A 27,765-nucleotide genomic window follows, 5' to 3' on the forward strand; every position below is an offset into this window, starting at 1 on the left:
TTTGCTTTTGTTGTGGAATAAATAAAAAGTGATACCTGTATATGCCTATGAAAATTGGAGAGTTAACCTGTTAATCAGGAAGGATCATCGTCACTTGGATTTTTAACCTTTACGATACAATAATTTCTTTATTTATAGATCTTCTATTTTTTAGTAATTTTGATCGTTTTCTATTATCTAAAATTTCTGTCTCTAACTCAAATAGCTAACTGTTAGGCAATGTTAGTCTGTTCAGTATCAGTTCCCTTTAAAAGTCCACATGTAATTACAATGTGGTTATATTTCAAAGAACTCATTAAAATTAACCTGTATTTATTCGCTTTCAATCCTAAAATTATACAAGTTTCTGGTTAGGAAATTACTCGGCTAACAGGTTACTACACTATACTGCAGATACAGGGTGCGCCGTTAGAATTCGGACAGAATTCAATTTGTAGTTCCCACCATATTAGAATTCAGATGTTTGTGCTGATTGACTCTGAAGTTAGTTAAATATGTCAATAAGTCTTCTATAACCTCAAAATGACAGAACTCGTTAAGCAAAACCCGGAATACGATAGAAGAGCGGCGATTATAGAAAGTCTTCGCGCCGGGAGAACGCCGGTCGAAATTATAAAATTCGGAGGAACGACCGTTGGCTGGCCCACAATCTCGAAGATGTTCCTGTTGTGGGCAAAACCAAATTTCCAGCAAGTGTTCACGTTTTGAGCGTTGTCTCAAGTGAGGGCGACGTCATGCCTCCGCACTTCTTCCAAAAAGGCGAAAGAATCACAAAGGAGGTTTATTTGGAGGTCCTGAAGACAGTAATAAAGCCGTGGATGGAAATTACGGCTTCTGGAAGGCCGTATTTATTTCAACAAGATGGCGCACCTGCTCACACAAGTCATCTTGTTCAAAATTGGCTCTCTGACAATGTGGACATGTTTTGGTCGAAAGATTTCTGGCCTCCTAACAGTCCCGACCTAAACCCATTGGACTATTACGTGTGGGGCGTTATCGAGAGACAAACTAATAAATGCAGGCACCCCAACGTCAACTCCCTACGAGCTGCTATCGAGTCAGAATTCGCGACAATTAAACGCGACCAGTTGAAGTCAGCGTGCTCGCGCTTTAGAGCAAGAATAGAGCAGGTCATAGAGGCAGAGGGTGGTTACATAGAATAAAAGTTCTCAGCAAGGACCCTTTAAATGAGATATAACAACATTTTCATGTGTTTTTGTGTATTGACTTAAATAAACAACTTTCTGCACAAAACTTCTTTTGTCCGGATTCTAACGGCGCACCCTTTATGTATTTATGTTTATTTATGTATATTTTTATGTTTATGCACCTATTTATGTATATTGATGTTTTTGTGGACATAACTGAGGAAATGGGAGCCAAGCAATGTTTTGTTTCATCTACTAAATATTACAACGAGTATTTTATTTTCGATATTTTATGTATTTCTGCAGATTATATGGATTCTATGTAATTCTGCATCTTTAAATTCCCCATTTCACAAATGCATAAAAATTCGCGAAATGCAGTCTAATAAAAATGAACGAAATCGATTAACTTACTGGCAGGAGAGCTTCCGTTTTCTGGAAACCGCGACGAATTCATCGGAAGTGTCAGTGGTATTTGGTCCATGGCTAGGAGTGGTGGATGCGCTGCGTTGATGATGATGCTGATGATGGTGGTGATGACGGTGGTAGTGATGGCCGGAGGCGGGTGCCTGGTCGGGGACCATCGTCGAGGGTGTCTCCATGTGCTGGGGCGGTTCAGCCCCCGTTACGATCTGCGGGGTGGTGTCGTTGGAGGTGGTGGTGGTAGTGGTGATGGTAATGGTGGTAACGCCAGTGGTGCTGGGGGTGGCGGTAGTTGTGTTGTTGCTGTTGTTGGCGGGGGTTGGAGTCAGGCTGAGACCTTCGCCACCCCCCGCCGAGGCGGTGGTTACTTCTCCCACCCCCGATCCCGTACCTATGTCGCCGAAGTAAACCGTGGAACACGAACTTCTGGAAAAACAATAAATCTCAGATTTATTTGATATTCTTTGGTAAGATATCATTAGTTTTATTTACTTGGAACGTATTCATCCAACACTCAATGAAATGAGCGTGGAAAAAACTGACAGCGATAGAAGCTTGGATTTTTGTTTTAATTACAAGTTAAATAACGTTACATGCACCTTCCAAGCGTATTTGGTGACTACGCTGAGAATAATCAGCAGAACACACCATATCTATGATCAGTAATAAAATCCAATATCATTCAGGAAAGTTAGAACCTTTTCTTTGCAGCATGTTTAATGAATTTGGTAAGTCATATTTTATGTTCTTTGCACTTAATACGTTATAAAGTTCATTTTCATCTCATTTCATCTCAATAAATTAAGTGGCTCCTTGTTTACATTCACCATACGTAGTATTTGTTTGATATACATCTTTTCTCAAGGTTACGCACACATAAAGATCTACCAATGTATTGTAGAAGCCGAGCGACTTTGTAAGTGTAAGCCTAAGTATTCTCTCTTCGTATTTTCGGTTTTTGTTATAATTAGATTGTGAATGTTCATTTAAATTTATATTTTTATTATATAGAAACACAACATAAAAAAATAAATGTAAAACAAATAATAAAAAAATAGAAAATTCATTCATCTATTAGATATAGTAATTTATATTGTAATGTATATTATTTTGAATATTTTGTTTAGTTGCGTATATTATATACATTCTATGTATCTTTATATTGAAACTTTTGATAACTGAATATATGTTTATGCATAGTGAAAAGCAAATAAACAGACAACAGTTTATTTTCGTCTAGAACACATAGCTACAAGCTTACGTTCTGTATGAGAATAGTTAATATACAGGTATTGCATCGTTTCAAAAGTATTTGTATGTTAACCACGCTTTCTTGTTTATTTCGAATTTAAATTAGTTTTAAAATAGCGAAGAATGTTATAAGTCACTGCAAGATACTTGCATCTAAATAATTTCTCTTTGGGATTCATATTTACATTTTAAATTATAAATGTGATAGGATGTTTTCCCATTTATTCCAATGATAATGGAAAGTACATTGCGTATGAATATTGCGGATAAAGATTGTATCTTCACTTCTAGAAATTCCGCTGCAGTCGATGACCTGTGACCCTTTATTATGTTTCTTTTAATTCTTCGAGCCTAAAACTTGAACTACAGTAGACGCAAGACACAAGATAAGATATAGACTGTTTCAGCGAGTACGATAAAGTGTGCTCGATGTGGGTACTTTTCTACCTATTTTTATATTTTATTTATATTTTATTTTATTTTATTAATATTTTATAATTTTTTTATTTTATTTTATTATATTATACGCTATTTTATTAATAAAGCTTCTATGCTTTATTAATTGAGGTTGAGATAACTTGTATTAAATTTTGGAAAAGAGTTCAATGTTTAAAGCTATTTCTTTCTCCGCAAAGTAAAGATAAATAATAATAAATGAATTTACAGAGAATGATATATATATGAGATAAGTATGCTAATATATACTTTGTACAGAATGATTCAAAATGAAAGGCATTTTACAACTGAAAAGTACAGAAACTTAAAATCTTCTGAGCAATTATGAGATTTAATTTAGGCTGCAGTTAATATTTTAAGCAGTCACCTTTAGTTTCAGGTATAATGTATATCCTAATTGGCATACTCTTTACCAATGTTTGTCCAAAGATTGCTTCAGTTTGGCTGCGCTCTTCTCAACATTGATTCAAATCTGTAGCACGGTTGTTCAAATCAGTCGTGGACTTTTTCAAGAAATCTTACGGATGTTCTAAGGAGTTTAAATTGAGAGATTGGAAAGGTCATTTCAGATAATAGTATTTCAAACTCTAAATCATAATACTGTCTTATTCAAATTTGACAGTGGGTTTAACATATCTCCGTCCTCTACGTGTGATCCAATTCTATTTATCTTTGTTTCACATATTTTTGTAAATACTGCATGTTTTTGAACTTTTGCCCATCCTTTTAAGTCCGCATTTCTCAATATGTGTCGAATTGTCTTTGCCCTCACGTCTATTTCGTCAAAGTTTGAAAAATCATTTTGTATCTGTACAACATTATCAGCTTCGAATGGCTCACAAAGTATTGCGCTACGCAGGGTTGAATAATTTCTTTCTTAGACTTTCAGATTTCTTTAGTTTTGATATTTTATCAACAAAACGATAGAATTTTACTGTAATCTTTCCTTAAGAGATTCAATGATCGTTTTTCCGAATTTTATGAGACTGGTTTCATTCTATACTATGAAAGTTTATTTAGTAAATTCGTAATAGGTTACAAAAGCAAATATAATGTAAAAACAAATTAAATTTCTTTATCTGCAGAACATAAATTTGTGAATATGTGATTAAAAAATTATAACGAAAATACAAAATAATAATCAGTCAGTTTTTGTTTAAATATAGCGATTAAACGAGCGTTGCTCTCATTAGCGAATAAATCGGGGAAAATCATTTCCTGGCTATCGAGATCGCCAACCAAGTATTACGCCATCGAATTTTTAATCGTGGGAAAATTTAACAGCGAGAAATGACGCAATAAGAATTAACACAAGAATTTCATAATGCATTCACTGAAATTAGAAGAAGCGAAGTTCGATACTTTAAAATGAAATTAATATAAATGTCGTCAATCTGTGTCTGTCGTAGTCTATTACTAATTAGCTTTTATCTCGTATTTTTTTCTTATTTTAATATGTGAAACAAACTATAGCATTCTAATTAATATGAATTACAAGGTAAACCATTTTTGGAAGAGTAGAAGAAAGAGAGTAACATTTCTAATTTCTGTTCTATCATATGACAAGATAATTGTGTATATTTATGACTAAAAAGGTTTGGTATCTCTTACAAGATAGCTGATTTTTTCTTGAACAGTTATCATAGTATAATAGAAAAAGGTAACTAACAGTGTTTTGAATATTTTCATAATCAATCAGATACGAATGACCAGCCCAGTATAGTGGAGAAGGAATCCAGGCATCAAGTATTTGAATCGTTTGATTAATGCAGCTTTTGCATCGATAAGCGGTAATGCAAACTGGTTTTTCATTTCTTACATACGATTTTTTTATGTTAAGCCCCGATCGGTTGACAACGGTATACAAGTTCTGTCGTTCAAAATAAATGATCGTTTACCTAAGGAAAATTACGATAACGCTACTGTGGAAGCTATGATGAAACATGCCCCTTTATATAGATAATTTATATTGATTTATGTCTTTTTATAATATTATTTACTGATGTTTACATTTTATTTATTTATTAGATTTATCTTTCAAACGTGTTCTCTGTAGTTGTCTTAAATTATGTACACGTGTCTAATTTGTGTCGATAATTATCAATAACTATGTTAATAATGACTTATATAACTATATTGTATTCTAATAATTGCACACAGTAGGTTGAATTATCAATATATTTCAAGTATTTCTGATAAGCAATGCTATTATTCCAATAGCAATATGTGCTAGTATTCTAATAGCAATAATGCCATAATTTACTGAAATTTCATCGAAATACAAAAAAGCATCGTAACGATAGGATTGTTAATAACGTTTCGTGATTCATACAGTTTTAATGCAGTTATTGTATAATCTCTGGCCTTGATATTGGACGATTGTGATAGTGTCAGAGAAACAAAAAATAATTGTGCCAGAAATTATTCTTAATAACTTTTCAATAAATGATGACGACAAACATATAAGTGATTTTTGCCCCTTTGCTTATCATGTACGAATTTCAATAGGTATACAAGCCAAACGTATAAAAATTAAAAATTCGACGTGTCGTGATTAAATAATCAATTTTTTCTACATTTAAAACATCTATGCCATGCAAGTATAGAAGCGTAAGTATAACGTATTACAATTTGTTGCAAGTGCTAAAAATATTTCAAAAGTTTGCAAATGATTAAACTGAATTAGATCAACATGTTTGATATGTTGATCAAAATCACACAATAACGATATAAAATATAAAAATTTAATATATTACAAGTACATTATAGTAACGAACGTTCTGAATATAAAAAATAAAGTCCAGCTCGCAAATTATTAAAGTTCTTATTTAGATCAATGCATTCGATAATATTAACTGAAATTTGTTGGAGAAATCAATCATTATTACCAGTAAATCGTGGCAATCGAGTCTTTCCGAACAGTGAAAGAATTTAACGTAGCAATCTTGTTAGCAATTACCGATCTGGCTGCAGATCACTTATACCTATTTCTAGGTTCGCATATTTTTTTATCAACAATATCAACGTATTTCCTTATACTGTTTCATTCATGCTTCACTGGACACCAATCTTTTCTGCACAGACATAATCTCAAAGTTTCTCAATACATATTTAGGTAGCGAATCACGTACACGTAACACGAAAATATGTGGGAACAGTTTTTTCGAATATTACTGTTAACATGAAATTTATGTTTTGCGGCGAGTCGAATAATTACAATGCAATTGAATTACTTAAGATGTCATGACGTTGTGAAATCGCAACGTTGGTATGTCTTTCTGGCATGCAACGTGATAGGCGTATATTATATAATTTAGTCGATACTTTAAAATTAGTGCAACTAATTATTCGCGAAGTTTATGATACTATCTTTGAGGGATATTTAACAATAATGACGGTTGCGATAATAGAAGGAGTATTAAAATGTTGTCTTTCTTATCAATAATAGCAGGGATATTAGAATTTAACATTTTAGACATTATGAAAAATAAATGCCGAAAAAGAAAGTTTCCGTATACTGTGTATCGATTATTGCTTCCTTTCTTTATATATTTTTACATACATTTATTGGTTATTTCTCTTTAGTTTTTTTTTTTTTTTATTTTATTTTGGTTATTTTACAATTTGTCCTTGCGGACATTTGGTAAAGTGTTATATCTTGTTGGTGAAGAAAAAAAATATAAATAAAAAATAAATATAGCATGTGGGCGGCTACCCCCAGCGGGGTGCCAGTTTCACTTTAGTCACAAGAAAAGAGGGACAAATCTAATAATCGTTATTTCTTGATCTTTCATTTTTCATACCTATTTAGTCTTTTTAATTCTAAACGTAAATGGTGGGGAAAAATGAAACAATTTTGTTAATTAAGATAGTAATCGCTATAAGCGTTGGAGTAATATATTTTAGTGTTTAGAGTTTAGTGCGGTGAATTATAATTTATAAACTTTTGAAATAACTAAAGCTATAAGCGTAGAAGCTTGTTTGTTCATATCGAATACCTTCGCTTATGACATTTAATTAATTTATTCTTTGCTTTGAAACCTGCTATACTCTTTGGGCCATTTTTGACCAAATTGCGTTCTTTAGTGTTAAAAAATTTATTAAATTTAAGGACAACATGAAAGAGTATATACGTGTGAGTGATTTCTTGGTCCAATCTTATGCAGAGGTCTTTCTTGAAGTACCAAAAGTGTTCTCGTTTATTGAAACACGAACAGGATTAAAATATAAAAATTCGGAGACCGTAATAGGATTTTTAATTTTCCGACTATAAGTAATTTACTTCCTTTATCGCGATATGAAACAATAAAATTGGAATGAGAATATGATGCAGAAATATAATCATCTTAAATGTTAATAAAGTTGAAATCAAAACTATTTTTTTTTAATATTTCTACAACATTGTTAGAATATTATTACGATATTATTGGCTACCTTTTTAATTAGATTTTTAATTTACAAGTTTCAAGAACAAGTTGGTGACAATTCTTTCCGACGTAGTCTCTTGGTCCAATTTTATGCAGAGTCTTTCTTGAAGTACCAAAAGTGTTCTCGTTTATTGAAACACGAACAGGATTGAAATATAAAAATTTGGAGACCGTAATAGGATTTTTAACTTTCTGATTATAAGTAATCTACTTCCTTTATCGCGATGTGAAACAATAAAATTGGAATGAAAATATGATGCAGAAATATAATCATCTTAAATGTTAATAAAGTTGAAATCAAAACTATTTTTTTTTAAATATTTCTACAACATTGTTAGAATATTATTACGATATTATTGGCTACCTTTTTAATTAGATTTTTAATTTACAAGTTTCAAGAACAAGTTGGTGACAATTCTTTCCGACGTAGTCATGAAAAAAGACGTGACGAAGGTCGGCCACGTATCTACGTCGGCAGTGTAAGAGTAGTTCCGTATATTATGATGTAACCTACACGATTAGCGTAATTCTATTTATTCATAGATACGTCAGTGCACGCGACGTTCCTGGTATCACACTATCTGCTTTTGCACGACGGCAAAAGTCGCACGCGATGTTTCCTCAAGTTCTATGTCCGCGCACCGAACATTTTCTCACTTAAGAGGCAAAGCATTAAATTTCCTTGAAATAAAAGTTGATAATATCTAGATAACAAATTTTCAAATTAATAATTATTGTTTTATTGATAACGAACTTATATTTTAATGCTTTTTTTATTATTTTAGTTGATAAATGGATATATCCGGCTTGCGCAATTTAAATATCCCAAGACATTTATGCAATTGGAAATCAATACCATGTAGTTATTATTAGACTGCGAATGAATATAAATTTATGATAAATTTAAATATGCAAAATATACAAAATACGTGTAACACGTAAGAACATAAGAGCATCCAAAATGTGTAGAAAATTTGCTACAATATTTGTGGATAAATTTTCGTAGTCCAATTATTATTTGCTTCGGTATATCTACTTTCTCAGAAGATTTTTATTTGTATTTCCTGGAATTCAAAAACTTATTAGTGTGACTCAACTTGTATTTTATGAATTTATTTCTTTTTTTATTTTTATTTTGGTTTTTTTACAATTTGTCCTGAAGGATATTTGGTAAAGTGTTATATCTTATTGGTGAGAAAAAATAAAAATAAAAATAAATATAGCATGTGGGTGGCTACCCCCAGCGGGGTGCCAGCTTCGTTTTTTCTAAGTTATATCTTTTATGAATTTATGAAACTAATTTGAAGAAACGCAGTGATATATTTTACTGCGCTGATTACGAATGGCCACAGACGTAATATTAATATTAATTGGTATTCTTCTGAACATTAAAATTATAACTCCCAAAAATCTTAAGAATCAACTTAGTATTAAGTACCTGTAATTAGTAATACAAAATTTCATTTGCTGTATGTTTACGAATTTTTCTGTGCATATACGTATATGTACGTATATTTTAATGTACTTTATTTTTAAATTTCTTTCTTTTAAAATAAACCTTTGTTTAAAAATATGTACATACGTTTTATTATAAAAATAAAACTTCTCGATTCTTTAATTATCTAATCTTTCGCCAAAGCAAATCATGAAATATAAAAATAAATCACACCATCACCATCTTTGTTCTACAAATAAATTTTCTCAAATTTAGTTCCAGATTCTACAAAAATTATTTATTTCTCATGTCCTGTATACAAATAGTTTTCGTAGAAACTTTAGATCTTGTGGAATGAAATTTAAGAAAATTTATTTGCGCAACAAAGATGCTGATAATATGATTATTTTTACATTCTACGATTATTCATTCTACTTTAGCAAAAGGTTAGATAATTAGAAATTTGCAAAAGCTTCATTTTTATAATAAAACATTTGAATAAAAGTATGATTTTGTATTTTAATATCCCAATGTAGATCATTAGAAAATTACGTTATTTCTATGACAAATAATGAATCTTTTGATAGACTCAATGGAATAACGATATATTCAATGGCAAATAATAAAATTATACGAAATTCATTAAATTTTATAAATGTCATAAAAATACTGATAAACATAAGTTCAGATTAAAGGAAACCCTAAGTGATGCCCCAAAGAGTTAGCTCCGCATTTACGATATCGATTTATTGTAATCTCGAATTCCTATCGACAGAATATTCAATTGAGTATATCTCCTGCACGTCATCAGGATTAGAAAATATGCGCGTACGATCTGTTACATAACTTCACGAAGATTGCGGGAAGACCGTAACACGAAGGTATATATTTCATTTGTGTTTTTCCTGGTGGTAAACTCCATCAAGTATACATACTTTAAGATATTCGATAAATTTATTGTCTTACTAACGATTATTTTTTAACTTATATTCCTTTTCTATAACTTATTTGTTTATTTTTCTTTCACGGATTATCGACCAGCATACAAAATGATTTATGAAAACATTTGTAAGTATTTGAATCTATCAATAAAAATTTGTATGAACGTATTATCTGACGGACAATAAGGTTCGATGAATGTATCATCCATCGAATGATATTTATGTAATATTTATGTCTTATGACGTTCACGCACATTCATATTTTTCTGAATAATTACTGACGATAAGAATTACTAATTACTGACTGATTAAAACAAAATATTATAACGAGTACTATACTCGATACTCTATTTTGTACAGTAATGAGAGACAGTTATCGTGATTATATTGGCGATAATGATTAAAATACGTATATAAAAGCTACAAATTATTCACTGCAAATATACACTGATAATTAGTAAAAAATTAATACATGGTATTCTAATAATAGTAGTCACTAGCATACAATAAGTGTTAAAAGTGGTCTAATGATCCCATTAAATGTGGAGACTTATTGATATAATGGACAATTGAGTGTTTATAACTTTGGTAATTTCCATGAAATGTATATACTTATATAAATATATGTAATTTGAAATTCAAAATATTTTGTACAAGACATAATATTATACATATATTTGTCATAAAAATTCAATCATATAAACTGATTATTTTTGCATATACGTCTTCCTGCATTTTTGTATTAATAACATGTTTATTTCAGAAATGGTTTAATTTCAATATTTGCGCAAATTTAAATATAAATAGTGTTAGTTATATCAAATTAAGTTAAGAAATTTTTCATTTTTCATTTACTAACAAGATGTAATGTCGAGATACATGTTAATAATAAATCTCATATTTCGTTTATTAAATCTAAAGCAGTATATTTACGTCATGTAGCTTGATAAAGTCTTGACAGACTTACAGAGTTAATTAGCGTCTACCAAGTAATGTATTACATAATGAGAAACTTGAATTTATTAATTTTAAAACAGTTATAAAAAACCGGATAATTCCACATAATCATGTTGCATTAAATCTTGAAGTTTGGAGTGCAGCAGTAAATAGGATGGAATATGTTATCATTTTGAGTAACATTTTCGTTTACAAAATAAACAGAGTGGTAGTTGTTACCTATTACCATACTATATTAATATTATCACACAGACAGAGAAACGTCATGATGCAGACAGTTTTTACGATTATGTAATGTTAAGTGTATATACATAGATTCACTTCACAATAACGTAAGTATCAATGATAGGAAATATTTTTTGTACTTGTTTGATGTTTTTATAATCTTCAGATAAATATAATTATAATCTATAAACGAATATAATTAGAGATTTTATAAAAAAATTAATTATACATCTTTCAAATTATGGTTTTTAACAAAATTTCTTTCTTATTCTGCTGTAAAATTAGTTAAATATTAAATTTAATGCTTACTTATTAAACAAACTATAGTCTTAATTTCTTTCACGCTACATAATGTATAATAACGAATACATCATAATATGGCAAAGAAGATCATATGTAAAGCATGGTGAAAATTAGTCGTGACACTTTAATAAAATATTATTTTATTTATAAAATAAAATAATGACAATTTTAATAAAATTGTATAGGCCAAACTTTTGTGCAGTAACAATTTTTAAATTCATTTTCACGCCTTTTGCAACTTTTCCTTTAAGAATTATCACTGTTTAACAAGCTGTATTCTTCTGTGAACTGATCTTCGATGAAAATACATTGATATAATTGCAAAATACAAAATTTCCATTTTCCTTTACCTTTTCTTTATGTTCATCTAGATTGGAAGTGTAGTCTTATTGCTAAGAAATCGTGCTTTATAATTTGAGAAATATACATTTTTTGCGTTTAAATCAATAGATTCCTTTCGAAACTTGTTTCCTTAACGTTTCTGCATTTTCACAATCAACACACACGTGCATCAAGTAAAAAAGAAATCATACAGAAAAATGAAGATGCAATCGCGCCTTCATTTGCTATCTCTGCCATTTACCTTTCAACAACACTTGAACCATCTTACCAAGTCTGTCCGATCTTCGCTTTAATACCACATGATTATCATCCATTCCGATGACTAATTATACGAAGTGAAATGCGTCTTGAAGGACGTGGAGAATCAAACGGTAAAAAAGAACTTCTTCATCCTTAACGAAAAACGAAACGATCGAATCCGGATTAATCGTACGCTTAGATATGTATAGCGTACATCAATCGATAGTAAAAGGTCACATTGCTTGTATTGTCCAAGTCCGTTAGTTCTATCTAATACTTTCTCATGTTCAAGATACGTAGAAATATGCAAAGTTTTTCATACTTTTTATTTCTTCGTAAAATTATATCGAACAGACTGTTAGGACGCAATGATTAAATGAAATTGATTGGGAAAAGCAAAGCTAGCATAAAGACAGTGATGGAACTTCAGTTTTCTTCAATATCGAAATAGTAATACTAGAATATCTGAGCTAGAATATGGACGAGGAAACAAAAAACAAGTTACAAACGGTTTCTTTATATTTTTGAATAGTAATGAACATTTCGTATCTTGATTTACTGCAAAATTAAAGTAAAACAAAGTAAAGCGAAGGCAAAGTAGGTACAATATTCCTTTAGAAAGTCAGGTTTCATCGCAAAGATTCAGACACTGTATAATTTTAATTCCAAAGCTCTATATTGTCAGCAAATGAAAAAGGACCAACAAAAATATATTGCATTATGTTATACTACACTGTACGTAGATAACAGTAGAAAGGACCTTCTGAATTATTACTTATTGTTGGTTAAATATTAAAAGAAACACCGAAGAAGAGATATCTTTTGTCACGAAAAGTTTCGCTTTCCAATACTAATTATATACATAACACTAAACAACAACTACATTATGCGCACAAAACTGAAACTAACAACGGTTATTCACGAAAGTTCAATATTTATTTCAATATTTATGTTTCAATATTTATTATTAATATATTTATTTTCAATATTTATGTTTCAATATTTATTATTAATATATTTATTTTCAATATTTATGTTTCAATATTTATTATTAATATATTTATTTTCAATATTTATTCAATATTTATTTATATTCAATATTTATTCAACATCTCATGTTTGACGACATAGTGCAAACGTTTTAGCGTAACGAAAATAAATTTTTTTATATAATTGACATTGATATGTTTTTATATTACATTCTTCCTACAAATGTATTTTTAATTATTCTTCAATATACCCGCTGCTGTTTTACGATTTGACTTTTCCTTTCCGTTGTGAAATATTAGTAATTGTCGCATTTCAAAACTTGTACATCGGCTTTCGCTACTCATTCTGAACAAATCTTTAATGAAGCTAATGCGTAGTTGCAACCTGAGCTCAGGCTTGAACGAAGTACTTTTTACAAACGTTGTATACAAACAGTGGCAATGCTTAGTGGAGAATTCAACTAAGAAGTTCCTCCATGTACATCTTGTATTAAATTTCGAAACGTTTTGTGGCATAAGAATTCGTCCTTTGTCAATATTTCTTTCAATATTTACACAATGACAAATAATAAAAGTTACAGAAGTTTTTTTCCACTGTTAGCTATGTAGTGAGGTTTTTTTTTTTTTTTTGGTTATTTTACAATTTGTCCTTATGGACATTTGGTAAAGTGTTATATCTTATTGGTGAAAAAAAAATAAAATAAAAATAAATATAGCATGTGGGTGGCTACCCCCAGCGGGGTATGTAGTGAAATGTAACATAATGCAGTATATGTTTGTTGGTCCTTGTACATTTACTGTAAAGAGCTTAGAAATTGAAATTGTACACTGACCGAATCTTCTTGACACCGACTGCACGTACTTACGCCCTTTAAACAAAACGCGATAGAGATAAACAAAAAAGAACGGTAATTGTAACGTAAAATATTAGGTTGATGCATTTCAAATATCGTTTGTCCGAAGGCTAGGTTTATGCAATTGTTATCCTATCGTCAATGGTTATAGATCACGTCGAAGAAGAAGTAGAAGTGTGTTGTAAATTACCTCCGTACATTAAATATTACGAAGATCTATAATAAAAATACCAGAAACTTACTACCGAATATTATGAATTATTATAATATTCGCGCAATCTTCTAATATGAGTTTAAATTTGGAAAAAATGAATGGAAATAATATTCAACGGTTGGGAGAAAACATTGTTCAAAGCATAATTTATTAACGTCAAAATTATTTTAAGAGGAGCTGTAAATGAAAAAGGTATAACAATTCCATCGGAAAAATCTTTGTAATTCTGGAAGCTACAGTGCAAAGCTACCTAGAGTTACAAATTTGAGAGAAAACTACTTAATCGTGTAGAAATGATCATAATTTAATATGGTCTTGTAAACTTTCATTTGAAAAGTCGACATTTTATGTGCATTAATATCATCGTTTAAGGTGTTCATGACTAAAGCTATAAAGGATTATGTCAATTTATCACGAATTGATTCCTCAACAGATTTCTTTCACAGTTGGGTAGCATAGATCTGTAGGATAATCTGAGCATTATGTAATAAAGTTTTATAAATTGGTTTGCGCGGGTCAGGAACTTGTAAGAACCAGAGAAAGAGTGGAAAGTAAGCCCTGGAGGGCAGCGCGCGTTCGATTGCGCCACTCTACTCTTAAAGTCCTCTCTTGTGCACAACTGCGCTAAACTTGGAAACGGGTATATACAAGTGGCAATTATTAGAAGAACATTCGATATCTCGTTGCTGCGGAAAGGCTCGTTTAATCTACTTTTACGGGCCTCTAGTAAAACATGCCGGTCGGTTCACCGATCTCGAAAGGCTGCGGCACGACGGCGTCCGACGTCGATATCTCTCGCTTGATCGATCGGATTTATGTTTCCTTTTACCGATTTATGTCAAACTTTAATTAATAAGAAATTATCTTTTTCCTCATTTTGTTATCAATGAAACGCTTTTTTTCAAATGCGTATTATGGTTGTTAGATATAGGAAAATGACTACGTACATGGAGCAAATCAGGAAAGTATCCGGACACTCTTAGACAACTTTTATGAATATATTATCTATGTTACGTAAAACATTCTTAAGTTTTATTAGCACTGCGATGAGATCTGAGTGTCGCAATGACATTGGTAAAGTTTGAAACAAATCTGAAAATAACACATATATACAAATTATTATTAGATAAATATTAGAAGTATGTGTATATTTCATGTAGGTCATAAAAGTTATTTAAGGTAACTACTCATGCTGCGTATTAATTTTGTATTAAAAAGATATTCGCAGTAAATGTTTTGTAACTTTTATACACATTTTCAGATTAATTTCAAATATCAATATAATTATGGCAATCATGTGATACTGTAATGCTAATGAAATTTCAAAATGTTTCATACAATGTACACAATATATGCATGAAAGCTTTCCATGACGAGTGTTCAAATAAACACAATATAGCCACTATATATAGCTTTAATGAAAGTTTTAATGTTTATAGTTTTGAAATATTAGATTGTTTGTTATTGCATTATGAATCTCATTGAATGATAGGTGTAAGTGTAGATATAAATGTGTAAGATATTAATCAACATCAATATTATCCAATAACATGAACAATATGAATAATATTAATGTTTGAGACTGATGTGCATATAACAAATGCTATCCAGCACAGTATACGTAGATTTCACGCGTACGTAAAATCAAAGCGTTCAAGATTTCTGTTTACAAGCACTAGAGATAATTAACCTAGGAATAAACGATGTGAAAGATTTAAATGCTAATTTCACGCGATACTAGTACAATTAATTTGATAGAAATCTCCGACGTGCTGGGAAATAAAGATATAAAGTGTTAATATAAAAACTACCCTCTATTACAGTGCAAATGAAATCTGTACTGAACAGATAAGAAATAAACTAAACAGGTTTAAAGAATTTTAATAATTTCTTAATTAAATACCTTCAGTGTTCTGTATACAGATTGTTTCAAATATCGAGATATTAGAATCAAAGTTAAAATTAGATTAATCAACAATTTTAAAAAGTTTCAAATCAGATGTCTTATGTTATTCTATATAAAACTTACAAATGTTTATATATTATTTATTTTTATTACGATTCTAATGTTACTGCATTATGATTGAACAGTTGAAATTCCAGTTCTCTAACTTAACTCCTAGTTGTTTACTTAAGTTCTATCGTTTTCTTTGAGCCATCCCTGTTTTCTTTCTTTTTTTTTCTTATTAATTTAGAATATTAAACATTATTTCATAATTACTTACTAGTTACTAGTTACTAGTAAGTAATACTACTTACATTTAGAATGAAGCAATGTGGCAATCACAATTTAGAATATTAAACATTATTTCATAATTACTTACTAGTTACTAGTTACTAGTAAGTAATACTACTTACATTTAGAATGTAGCAATGTGGCAATCACAATTTAGAATATTAAACATTATTTCATAATTATTTACTAGTAACTAGTTACTAGTAAGTAATACTACTTACTAGTTACTAGTAATTATGAAATAATGTTTAATATTCTAAATTAATAAGAAAAAAAAAAAGAAAGAAAACAGGGATGGCTCAAAGAAAATAATAGAACTTAAGTTAACAACTAGGAGTTAAGTTAGAGAACTGGAATTTCAACTGTTCAATCATAATGTAGTAATTTTAGGATCGTAGTAAAAAGAAATATATAATATAATATAATTTTACTTAAAAAGTAAAAACACAGGGAACTTCAAATATTTCAACATATCTTCAAAAATGAAAAGATACTAAATAAGACATTTTAACTAAAGTAGACGGTATACATACTCGATATATGTATATACGTAGGTAGCATTAAGTAACCAATTAAGTATGATAACTTTATAAAAATAAGTGAAATATATATTAAAGGTAAAAAGATGATGTAAGTAACAAAAACTGATAGATATTAGAATCATATGGATATGAACGCGACTGACAAAGTTGCCATGTTCTGTGAGGTAAGAAATCGAATGTTTAGAAGTAGTGGAGTTCAACAAGTAACAATGGACGTCATTAATGTCTGTCTCTGAATGATAACGCGGCGATATCATAGTCTTATGTTTAGTATTACTCATGAACGGTATTTTATGAACAGTGGCGCCGTCCGCTACGCGTTTGATCTCGACTGCCAAGTACGAAAGAACACTCCTTCAAGATCCCATTGTTCGCCACACATTTCACACAGTCAATGCTGTTAAACCATTAAACGTTCTCACTGATTCTTTTATCCTTGTATTCATCGGTTCAAAAATATATGTAAACTACTAAGTGATTTCATAGGATCCATTTCACCAAGCATTCATAACAATTTCTAAGAATTCTGTTTCATACCTGAATCCCAAATATTCTAACTGTATCTAACTTTATTGCAATCCTCAAACTTTCATATTTCAATTTTGCTTGCATTTTAGGAAACAAAATGTATTCGTTATGTTTTAAGAAGATGTTTAAAATACAATTGAAAGGAAAAATCATGCATACCATTTTTTTTATACTTTGTTGAAATTTGAGATTTTCGTTAACGTTAGAAAAGCAGAATTAGGTGGAAAACAGCCAGAAGAACGCATCAGGATTAATAACGTCCCACTGATAAATTATGAACGAAACAATTAGGACGAAAACCACTTGTTTAATGAGTAGATAGAAAAAAAATGGCCCTCTACATATCAGCTAAGATTTTCAAACAATTTGGCTTTATTTATGTTTCGTGTGTGATATTTAATAACGTTTCACGTATAATTATAGCTATATATAATGAATTGGCAAAAGAAGAAAATAGCATACTAATTACCTATTAGATAGGATGCATCAGTCGGAAGATTTATTAGTATTTAATAAGGAACATGCAAAATCAACTTCTTCCAAGCGAATATTATTGATAATTACATACAGAGGCGGATTTGAAGCGCATATTCTAGATGTATAATGGAAATCAAGGAATCAGGAATCACAACGATTAATGAGGTCACGTGCTAATTCAAGGCTAACCGATAACACGAGTAATCGTCTTATTATATCGTAGATACATCGAGTTATGTCATAATCTGAAAACCGATTTCCATAGAATTTTTATTACCAACTCGTCAGCTGATTAGAGCTTTCGATACTGACACACCAATTATGAATAATGATAGACAAAGCATCATACTTTTGACCACGTACATATGACAACAACAGTACACAGCAAATACTACAATAAAAAATTATTTGTAAGCGTCTATGAAAATTTACCAAAGATGCATTAACAATATGAAGAGCTAAAGGAAGAATCAATTGTCAATGACTGATAAAATACTAGCGCCATGTGTAACTTATCTATTTATGTATTTCTTTAATTACTTGCCACCACTATTGTTTATTTTTCAAATATTCGAAGTCATCGAATTTTGTTACAAATATAACAAAATCATAATTTATGAGTTCTTTTTCGGAACTAGCTGGTTGTTGTACATAGTGTTAATTCTTTGCACTCAGAATGCCAATTGCGCTGCCACAATCTTTTTGCTATGAATATGAGTTTTATAATTTTATAATCAATTCACGTAAATCTTTTAGATATTGCATTTATAATACAAAGCTGATGATAATGCCTGCGAAAGTCAGGGGGCACTTTGTTTCCCTCAAAATGTAACATTTTAGAAAAAGTTCCTTAAATAAAAGTGTATAATAATTCCGGGAACGAATTTCTTTTCATTATTACTCGCCTGAGTAATTATTAATAACAATTTAAATAACTTAATTTAAATTAAATAATTGAAAATTGGTAATAATTAAAAACATTGTGAGATACAAATGTATATTAATACGATGATATACATGAGTATATGTATAGATGATAAAAACTATAACTAGAAATAACGTTTCTTAATCATAGCAAACCGATAAAGGAAATAAAGTAATCATAAACTTTCTGTCAGAAATTCGCGTTTCAATTAACGAGTTGATGAAAAGAGACGTTGAAATGGTTTCCAAGTGCAAAGCGTTAATATTTGTTCTACTAATCTGAAAGAAGTTGTACCAAATTACTTCAGACCAAAGCTGAATCACCGAAAAATGATTTCCATCGCGCAGGTGAAGCGTACAACTATAAGAATGTACAGTGGAACTCCATTTATCTAAACAATTCATTTAAGTTCACTAATTTTCCTCACTACCTATTATTTTTCGTTCGCAGGAATTCACATTCAGATTAATTAAACGAAAATGTAATGTGAGTAAATAATGGAGTTCTACTGTCGTAATTGCCTGAACTAAAACGCTTATTTCCAGAACGTACGTAGCCATGATGAACGGAGAGGGGCACAAACGATAGCTATTTAAACATGACAACAACGCATAGCTTTTATCACTTACTCTTGAACAGCGGAGAGATTATAGTAATTCCCTTGTTGTTGTTGATGATGATGCTGGTAGAGTTGGGTATCGGACAAGATCGTCGAGACTACCCGACCGCGGTTATCGTGAACACGATGTTCCTGGTGAATACGCGGATGAAGCTCCTCCAACGAAATGAATTCCTGTGGCTCCTGACTCGGATGGAGGAGCTGCGTATAACTCTGTGCCATTTCTTGGGCCACCATCTCCTGATCCGGTGGTCCACGAAAGTATAGAAAATCTTCCAGCTCCTCCTGCTGACGTTGTTGCTGATACTGTTGTTGTTGCTGTTGCTGAAGTTGCGCTTGTTCTTGGCGATAAAGATGACCTGGAGAATGTTGCTGTTGATGTTGATGGAGGCCGCAGGTATTCACGCAGGTGCCATCGCCGACCATAACATCGTTCTCCACGACACCACCGCTATCTGGCAGTAATCCACCCTCGTCTGAAGATTCATAAAGCCGTGTTCTTTTACCCGGATCCTGATTTCGCTACGGCCGCGTCCTAAAGTGGTTGCAACATGCGAATAGATCGGGACAAGACGAGTTCACGTGTTCGTGGAACGTGAACGATGCGCGTTTGAATCTCTTTGACCGAGCCATCGGAATGTCCCTATAAGGGAATCGTTTCATCGCGCTAAAGAATACTTTTGAATCTTGAAATCGACGACTCTGCGCTAGAGGATATTTTTGAATCTCGATATCAACGACTCTGCTCGGAGCAAATGGTCGGAGATTCTTTTCCTCGTCGATCTATTTTAACGAAAACAACGATGTAACGACAGGAGTGATAATGAAACGACGATTTAATGACGGGAAGAGTGAAAATTTGCATGCAGGCGAATTTGATAGTAATCGGTTTTCTAGTTCGAAAACTGGAATGGAATCTATTCCTATCACATTAATAAATAGATCGTGCAAAAATTAAAAGAATTCAAATCTCGGATGACTGAGAAATTATGGATTCGTGTCGTGTTAACGAATGCGCCACTCAAAAACTAAAAGAATTAAGATTATCATTAGAGATTATAGTAACTTCTTTATCGATGCTGTTAATATAATGATCTTTATATTGCAAGGAAAACTACCAATGGTTTTAATCAACAGGAACTTGGACAATTTGTACATCGAACTTTCTTTTCGAATCCGCACGCAGTCAACGATGTGATAAAATTCCTCGTACCAGGAGCTACATCTTTTAAGAGCGATAAAATTTTTACTGGCGTAATTATATAAATCGCCTCATAGATGTTGGTGATAATCTTTGATTCTAATTTGCGAAAGATGACTTTTTAAATTACACGCCTTACGTATTTACAGGTATTTAAAATAAATCGTTTAAATTATTTGATTCACCGAATCGCAATAGTTTGAGTTCTTGTCGCCAACCTTGTTGCACACGATTAAAGGGAAATAAATATGCTAATGATGTATTATTCATTTACTACTGAATCATGTAATGAATTATGTAATAAATGATCTCTATACCATTAATTAATTTTACGTATAATTATTACTATTTAGAATTGATGAAACTATAGAAACTATAGTGCTTTTAAACACAAAGAAGATTAGTCATTTTTCTTGTTTCCAACTTTCTTCCCTTTTTGTTTACTATTCTTAGGCGTATCTCCAACTCAATTACGACCGTGTTTATTTAAAACGTTTCTGAACTTTGAAAATAATATTAAAACTTTTAAAATGAATAATGATATAAGTAGAAACTATCATATTTTATTATAATACACAAAATTAGAACTGTAGTTCTTGGTAAAGGTAATGAAATTAAATAGTTTTATTATAAAAATAAAATAATCTCAAGTGGAAATTCAAATTGCATTAATAAAATAAAAAGGTTAATGCCATATTATTAACAAAGATCAAATCATCATATAAAGTAAAAACAATTGCAACTCGAATAGAAGAACAAATTGTCGAAAATACAATAAATGAAACGGATTAAATATTAATAACATATAAGAGATAAATCAATACACGACGAGCATTATATGATAGATCTGCTCAAAAAGATTTCAAGCCTAAATTCATGTAAATTATTATGCGTTCAATTAGCAAAGAAACATATATTGGTTCTTATACTTTCACAATCTGGTAATTACGAAAGGTAATTATAGAACAGGATGAAAATATCGTCTGGTCTGTAGCAGAATAATCATGCAAAACTGTATTTGTATGTTAAAGCAAACACAATTCTGAATTTCGATATTATTGTTTCTTGAAGAAATAAGCTTTATTCTATTAGCCTCTTTAGCAAATAATTAACCTGGTTTCTCACGCATTAGGAAATGTCAATTCTCTGCATCTGCGGATAGCGGAAATAGAGGACCAGAGACCTTTGACATTGGATCGTTGTACGATGATTAACGAGAAAAAACTGAGGGAATATTCCGAGCCATCATTGTCACGATTATGATCGTTTTCGATATGAAACAGCCTACAGTATGTCGCTTAAGGATTGGGATTAACATTAAAGTACACCGTTAATTTTTCTAGCATACGGGATTTGTACGCCATCCAATTTTTCGAATTTAGAGTGATACTAATTTTAATACACATGTGGTTGTATGAAATGAACGCGAGAATCGGCAAAATAAAATGATAAAATTTACAAAATGGTAGATAGGATATTTTCACTAACGAGTACAATGCTTTGCATGTATGAAGAATGTTATGATCAATTATAATACTCATTAAGCTTTAGTAAAAATATAAATTGCTCCTCCTCCGTTGTTGTGCGATGTACATTTTCTCCTCAGCTAAACCTAATCATATTTCAATTTTTAACTCGCATGCTCACATGATAGGCAGGTATCATCTTGAAGAGATAACTATTATATGTGGTTAATCTACGTCCTGTATCGTGAAGAATAGCCAGCAGATATTCGTTTAATGGACTTCGAAAAATCGTTCAGATAATTAAATTTTCACGGCAACAATGTTTTGCGATTGTGCGAAGACAACGAGGTTCGGAATCATTAGCGCGGTGGTAGACGGATAACAAATTGGCGAAGAATCAGGGGGCTAACATGGTCTATGGCGAATCGTACGCCTTCAACCGCACATTAATTGCACCTCTCTGGCTGACAGACAATTTCGTATTTTTATGGCATTTCGCCTGTGTGCACGTGCTAATATGTCAGTGTAAAGCGACGGCTGTTGCAAGAGCCCATTGACCCTCCACGTAGAATGCCTTAGTGATACGAAATGATGTAATTTTCTCCTAATTAACACTATCTCCATTGCTTTTAATTTGATAAAAGAATCATTCGTTTGGTGACCGCACTAGATGTTGTGAAACGGGTATCATAAAATTGTTGTGAATGAAATTTTAAGAAGAAACATAGGTGAATGTTGCGTTTAATATAATAGGGAAATTAATGTAATTTAAATTTTTGGCTTTAGAATAATAACATAGTTTCCTCTATTTTATTAAATAGCAAAGAGAGAAACGTTTTTAAAACTACAAGTCTTTGTTTTTAAATAAAAATATAATTTCTTTCATTCATTTCTAACTAGATAGAGAAAGATTAAAAAAAAGCTGCAGTCCAGAAATTTGAAACATTATGAAAAATATGTATATACCCTCTGTCTATATAAATCTTTTAAATACAAGCTTGTACATAATGTGTATGGAATATATGAGAGAAAATGTCAAGTTATTTCTGAAATAAATAGGAATAAACTTTGAAAATAGGTAGAAGTAAGTTTAATGAATGAGTTGTTCATCATACTTTGTATTATGAAATATACATTATGCAACTTGCTCTCCATGAAGTTCTGTAAAGAAACGAAGACAATTGTGTTCCAAATCAAGGACGAGATCAAGCAATTTTAACACCAAAGTTTAAAAATAGTCTTTCCATTTTTATTTCTGAACATAAAAGACAAATAATTGCATCAAATATAAAATAAAGTGTAAGGAAAATATAATTGCTCATTATTTAAACAGTGAGAGATAAATTTTATATAATTTGTATGTAACATAATTCTATAATAATATATAATTTTGTATATGTGATATAAATTTTAGTATAATCCTAAAAAGAGATTAGGGATTATAAAATTTTCAAGCAATGTCAGAAAATGTTTTTAAGTGATGTATAAGTGTTACATAAATGAAAATATGTTAAGAAAATATACTCCGAAATTTCGCACGCAAAGAGAGCAGTATTTTAAGTACGTAGGATCAATGTCATTTAGGAACAATAAAATGATTGTGAAAGTTGATCCTATAAGGAGAATCAAGATTCTAGATTGTAATCACTCCAAGCAACTTCTAGCAGAACTCTTAATCGACTACATTTGGTTAGAAAAACATGTTTAACTCATGACGCATGTGTATACTGGGTCGTTCACGACCAGTAGTTTTAAGTAATTCTTCATTATTTTCATATTTCCGTTTAAATTTTGCCTTGCTTAAAAAAATTAATATAATATATAGTAATAAAAATTATTGCAAAATATTCTAGAAACCTGGAAGATGATTCGCGAATTTTGGAGAATTTTTTAAAACACAGGAACCTAAAAAATCTACATGAATTTAAACGAACCAATATACAGACGTCAGTAAAAATAAGATTGCAGACATTCGAGTTAAATATCGTTAAAATCAATGTAAGACATCATTAGCATAAAATTCTTTAAAAAAATGAGACTAAATTTATTTTTTGAAATTTAAATTAATTAAATTATATAATTAATTTAATTTCTTGTTCTTCTGATAAGAAAGATATCATAAGGTTCTAATTTCCATAAATAAAATCAAATTAAAGTTAGTAAATAACTCAAAATAAATAGTTAATTCTTTATGCAAAATTTGTCATGTATAACTTCCAGGATACCTTTAATTATTTCAAATTTAAACTTTCATTAAAAATATATCAAATGTTTTATCTTATCTATTCTAATGGCGTGTCGCATAATGTAGTCAACAGATTAGAAGGGGAAAGGGGGTTCTCGGTGCATAAATAAGTCAAAAGTACAATACATTTTTTGGCATATTAACTAGGCTTCGATCTCGAGAAAATTTGAACATTTTTCAAGCATACCTGAAGTTGGATGATTAACAAATGGGTATGAACAAACAATCAGCAGGAGATTTGAGTAAATTTGAGTAAAATCGGCTGGAGATATATGAGTAAATAATTCACATGCGAAAATAAGCTAAAAATGCAGAATGGAATTTTTCCATTTAAAGCTTCATTTGTAAGAAAGTAGAGTTTTAATATATTTAAATGAGGACTGGCCTAATGCATATATGTTAACACGCGAATAAATTCAAATTTAGTTTTCTCGGAAACGAAGCATTTTGTGAAAAAATGTCATTTTACATTTTCGACTTATTTTTACACGTGCAATCACTCGTTAGTCGGTTGATCACGTTATATGGGTCATTCTATATATTATTCTATGTTCTACTTTTTCTATCCGTATTTCTATAGTATATTATCAAAAAAATGGTTTTACTGAAATTGTTAATAATGGAATTCTCATCAAGTAATGAGCAAAACGAAATGAAATATTTTACTTCGTTTAAAATTCAAGTGCAGGATCATTAAATATTGTTTGCACAACACATCTGGCGTAAAATTCATTCAGTAATTCGATACAACAGCGAAAGAAAGAAACTTGCAGATTAATGATTATCATTCCGCGTGATGTTGTAATGAAACCGACACTAATTTTGTAATGCTACCAGCGTCGTTTAGAAGCATTTCAGTGACTTTTATCCTGCGTAAAAGACGTTAGGAACCAGTGATCTTTTCATCCTATTACATGGCAGAAATTTACGCAATTACAAATAGCAATGCCGATTTATAACACGAAAAGAAAAGATGGTTGACTTGAAACAATTTATAGTCCTAAGCCGAATTTACACAGTGTCAAACACGGATGAAACGAGGACGAAAGCAGCGTTCATCCGTCATATCCCAACAAAGTGAAATAGTGTAAATTCGGCTTTAAATTCAATAATATACTTGTTAAATGTCTTTGTCTTTCATGTAGAATCAATATACACGTTTCGAAGTTCTACTATTTAGCAAGAAGTTAACATGTTATAAACTGCAAAATATATAATTCTATATTTTAATATTTTTACATATTTAAATATTTTTCCTTACTCTGTTAGGGGTTGAAAATTATTTTGATCATCTAATGGAATTTCTACTTTGTCCTACTATTGCAATTTTTTTACTATATTGTATAATAAGAGCACTAGTAAATGGATTTACATTTAACGCTCGATAATAGCGTTTAATATGCTCTAAACATTTGTATTTGTATGCTCTAAAAAATTGTATTCACCTGTCACGAAGATAATATTAAAATGTAACGTTAGCTTTCGTGTAACCTCGAGTAAAATATACGTTCGACGCGTCGTGACTTTAAACTTTTATCAAATTGCAGCAATAAAAGACACATATTTTAAGTATATAATTATATTAGATTATCAAAGAGAGATATTTATAAATGCACAAAATTATAAAAATTATAAAAAGTATAATATTTCAATCCTCCGGTCAATTTTCACTTTATTCATCATCACTGTACGATCAACCTATCGAATATGTAAAATTAAACAATTGAATAATGTTGAAAACGTAATTGCATTTTACAAAAATGTATCTTCTCAAAAAGTGTAATTGAAAGAAAAGAGGAAGAAAGGAGAAGGGGAAAGAGGAACCAAGCAAGGTAACGAATCCTAATTATAATAATAAATATTATCTATTAAAGTCAAAGACACTTAAGGAAAATATAACGAACTTTTAGATATGTACGTATATGCTTCTAAACCTGTGAAAAATCTCGTTTTTAATCTTAGAAATTAATTTTTTGTAGCAAACGTACAACTATGATATGATCGTTCGCGTTCAATTCACCTTGAGAAATCCAGAAAAAGGGTGCTGCTCATGATATAGAATGTGATGGTCAGAGATAAGAAGATAATGTCAGCCCGTATCAAATCAGAAAAGAGCAATATTAGACGAAGAACACTGTTATGATTATTGAAGAGAATTATCAACCTTGCATTCAACAACGAGAATAGGATAAGATGAACGCTTTGCGCCAAGGAAGAGGCATTCGCTTAAGATATAAATAAAGCAGACATTTTCACATTGATCTCTGATTACGATAAGAGAAGATATAAAAGAAGAAGGAAAGAAAAAATTTGATATGGAGAATAGAGAAAGAAATTTAGAAATTACCAGGAATTGAAGAGCCTCGAAGATAAGCAGATTTCTACATGGTCTGACAAACATTAGAGTAACTATACGTAAATCATATTTACAATACGATTAGATCGTTGCGACGGACAGTCATAGGCGATGTTAATGAAGAAAGTAGGGAGATACCTTGGATGCGCAACGTGAGATTCCAGAGGCACGTAGTTCGTCGACAAGCGTTAATTTTATGTCGAGATCGGAGCATCCTAGAAAGACGGTGCACATTTTCACTGACACGTGTCATTCCACCAAATATTCACCGAGTATAAAATGCTTTCTAACAATAAAGAACACCACTATTGCACTCGAGGAATATAAGACAAAGCAGGAAATAACGCGATCGTGCACCTCGAATCACGTTGCTCGAGATGAACTGAAGAAACAATCTGTCAATCTTTCATGAACAAATAATCATGGTAAATTTAATTTAACGTGTTTTCTAATAAATAAATACATTTAATTCCTCGTTGGTTTAGCTGAACTTCACCAGCGACAATTTCAACGTACAGTCCTTACGTTTACAAACAACGGGACAGAATTTTTCACGGGCACTGAGACACTTGTTTACACGTTGCAACCACATTTCGGATCCTGATTCTACGTTTTCCTAATATTTTATCGTCGTTTAGAGCTTACCGAGAAGCGCGTACATCCACGTCGTCGCCGACGACGAGGAAGCGGCGTCATCCTCGAGGAGCGCAGAAGGCCTCACGCCTTCCCTCCTCTCGACCGATGCCCTCGTGCTTCGAGGGTGCCTCTTCGACGACGACGAGGTCGTGCCGCTCGCGGACCACTGAGTCGAATATCGCGAGTTCTTCGATGCTACCACGTGCTACCGAAAGAAGAGGCGGCCACCTCGAGAACCGTACGATACACGAGGAACGCCACAACCGTTGGCAACCTTCGCGATCGTTTACCGTGCCACTACTGTTCCATTAGAGAGGTGGTGGTTGTAG

The 27,765-nt window shown here is 31.2% G+C and overlaps 1 protein-coding gene across 11 annotated transcripts in view; it reads right to left on the reverse strand.

Moving 5' to 3' along the window:
• The window catches only part of LOC132904598 (protein cycle), a 112,426-nt gene that overhangs the window by 54,741 nt on the left and 29,920 nt on the right, over positions 1–27,765 (reverse strand). For 3 of the 11 annotated variants that reach the window (XM_060955241.1, XM_060955239.1, XM_060955240.1), the window contains exons 3-4: positions 19,543–20,008; positions 1,563–1,997 (exon numbers count right to left, since the gene is read on the reverse strand). In XM_060955241.1, the coding sequence (XP_060811224.1) occupies positions 1,563–1,997; positions 19,543–20,008 (901 nt within the window). Of the gene's footprint in view, positions 1–1,562; positions 1,998–19,542; positions 20,009–26,938; positions 27,413–27,445; positions 27,477–27,765 lie in introns of those variants that run through there. The other 8 variants (XM_060955238.1, XM_060955237.1, XM_060955245.1 and 5 more) reach the window with 6 other exon arrangements.

Source organism: Bombus pascuorum, chromosome 2, assembly GCF_905332965.1.
Source record: "Bombus pascuorum chromosome 2, iyBomPasc1.1, whole genome shotgun sequence".
In the NCBI taxonomy this organism is placed as follows: Eukaryota; Metazoa; Arthropoda; class Insecta; order Hymenoptera; family Apidae; genus Bombus; species Bombus pascuorum.